Source organism: Rutidosis leptorrhynchoides, chromosome 1, assembly GCF_046630445.1.
Source record: "Rutidosis leptorrhynchoides isolate AG116_Rl617_1_P2 chromosome 1, CSIRO_AGI_Rlap_v1, whole genome shotgun sequence".
NCBI classification, from domain to species: domain Eukaryota; kingdom Viridiplantae; phylum Streptophyta; class Magnoliopsida; order Asterales; family Asteraceae; genus Rutidosis; species Rutidosis leptorrhynchoides.
Window position 1 is genome coordinate 565,438,097 of NC_092333.1, and position 2,761 is coordinate 565,440,857.

Below are 2,761 nucleotides of genomic sequence, written 5' to 3' on the forward strand. Positions count from 1 at the left end.
CAAAGGAATTAGCCTAATAATGAAATCATAATTTTAGCATTTTAATATTAACTATAGATGTAATTCATAACATTACACCGTATAACACTTGCTTTAAATTAACGTCGTCGAAAAATCAACAATTCAACCCATTAAGAAGGGGATGTGATAAATGTGATTTGTATAGTCATTTTAACTATACCCTATTTAAAGTGTAACAAAGTATTTGTAATAGTAATATACAATGTTTTAAAGCAAGTTTGGTGTTGTACGACTAAAAAATAGTGGTGAACAGATCATCACCTGTTAATAAGGCCCGTGTCAAATATATCTTCAACGACTTAACGAGTTCTTTATCTCCGGGCCAAAAAATGTTCATGCAAATCACATCTACTATAGTTTCATATTTGTTTCCGGGTTTGGATTAGACATCATAAATGTGCCTGTTCAAATGGGTTTGAAATATGTTTGGCAAAAACATAGAATTCAAATTAACAGTACCAATTTAGCTAAAAGCTAGCAACATTACATCCAACAGTGAAAATTCGAACAAAGATTTTATACATCTTGAAACGTGATATATAATCATGAACACATGCGAGGCGTGAAAATGGGCTTGCAACATATACGATCAAGAATGACAACAAAAGCCATGATGACTTGAGGGTCAAAATCGGGCATCACCACAAGGCTAAACACTTCTTCACTCAACATTATTGTACTACTCGTACTACTACTACTATTACTACTACTGCTACCATTAATCGGCGTTGATGTACATGTTCTCTTTCTCATAATCTTGGCCGCCACTTCTCCGTTAATTGTACTCATAATCTTGCAATTACGATTCCAAAACGAACCTTCTATTATATAATCAGGTTGTCCTGATGGTTTCCTAGAATCAGGTTCTGTACTTTGTGGATACAAAAATATTTCAGCTTCACATTTTGCTTCCTTATTTTGAGTTTGCCCAAATAAAAACATACTTGATGATGGTCTTCTCATCATAAAAATTCTTTTGTCGCTTTTAGGTGACCCATTATGGTCTTCTTTATATGTACATGCATTCCATTGATTTTTAATACTTAGAATCTGAAATTCAAAAAGATATAATAATAATAATTAGTTATTAATTGATCATAAATATAAATACTACTACTAATGTTATATATTGTAAGTTTAAAACAGAATTGCATGGCTATGATTTTCAACTATATGATATATTGTCTTAATAATAACATATGAATTTTATTATTTTTATTAAGACTATGATTTTCAGGTATTCAAATAATATTACAGAGTATCTTTTAAAGAAAAAAAAGCCAACCTATGATTAATTTATTTTATATATTACTAATTAAACTTTAATCTAATTTGTGTTCCTTGTTAGACAGTTAGGAAATTAGTTAATGATAGCAACAAAGAAACAAACTATGAAGGTACCATACCTTTGGTTTGAGAGTTAATAAAGGGTTGCCAGATCCATCCATGAGGACTAGAACACCGCCGCCACCACCACCAACAGACGAGCAGGACCAACCGTTTTGGGCATAGCCATTTCTCGAGTAGTTGTCAACCCGAAAAGCGAGCTTTCCATTGTGATCATAAACTGTGAACCCATCCGTACCCTGGAAACTCATGCTCGATCTTTTCCATACGGTAAGAGTTGTTTGTTTTGGACTTAAAGGAACCGTAACTTGACCTTGAAGTGAATCTTCAACATCATGCACAACATGTGACCCGCTTAAAGATGGATGGATCCTTGACATGGTAATTTTTATTTTTTGTTTATTAATTATTACAACTAGCTATTAATTAGCTATTGTACGTAGTTAGTTTATGTATTTTTGGGAGATGAAATCGATGGGAGTCTAATTGGATGTACTGGATGGAACCTAGTTCTCTTAAATATCCACAATCTTAACTTTTACATTTCGTATTTTATTATTTATTTAAATTTAAATGTAAAGTAACATTTTATATTATATTCATTGTTTATAGATTGTTAGTACGTTAAATTTATCTACAGTGTACCATACGTACATCATCCGTGTGCGAGTGCGTCTTAAGTTGCCTTTTTCTTTTTTTCATATTTGTTTATAATTTTAAAGGTAATGAATAGAAACTAGAAAATACCTAGCCTCTAACTTTAGATTGGTTGTTATATTGAATTTTCTATATTAATTTAGTGGTTGATATTAAAGTGGAGACTAATTGATAGAAAGGGGTTAAGTGCCCTTTAACTTATATAGTACTGTATGGTAATCAAACAAATAATACTCCGTATCAATTTTTCTTGTTAATTTAAATGAAACAATAGTTAAAGTTAATTTGATTGATAATATGGTTAAAAGGCTTAGCGACAAGAAAGTGGAATTGATTAAGAACCATCCAAAATACAACCTCGTTAGTACAGTTACAACATGTCATCAGGAAATGGCCAGAACCATTGTTTTAGTCATATATAGTTCGATACAATTTTAGCGTATAACTCATTTCATTACAATAAGTAACTAACAACATAGATAACCAACTGGAACATAATCAGAGATGATGCATCACTTCTAGATAAGCTGAAATTTAGATGTTGATCGATTAATTAAGTGCTTAATCATTTTGTTTCAGTAAACGCGGTGTGAATGTACCGATGTGTTCCTAACATGATATTTAGTAAAATATTAATGTTAATCTTATAATCAAAAAGGTGTGTCTGATAACACAAACGACACATGAATTAAGACGTTGAAAGGAATAAAGCGACACAAGTAGTGTAATTCTTAAG

General features: G+C 31.2%; 1 protein-coding gene across 1 annotated transcript; it reads right to left on the reverse strand.

The window, feature by feature from the left end:
- Window positions 1-402: 402 nt before the first annotated feature.
- On the reverse strand, window positions 403-1,841 carry LOC139881485 (protein LURP-one-related 8-like). Its single transcript, XM_071865956.1, has 2 exons — window positions 1,428-1,841; window positions 403-1,071 (listed from the first exon to the last, which is right to left on the reverse strand). Exons 1-2 carry the CDS (start codon window positions 1,746-1,748, stop codon window positions 565-567), a joined length of 828 nt encoding a protein of 275 aa, XP_071722057.1. The 5' UTR covers window positions 1,749-1,841; the 3' UTR covers window positions 403-564.
- Window positions 1,842-2,761: the final 920 nt, after the last annotated feature.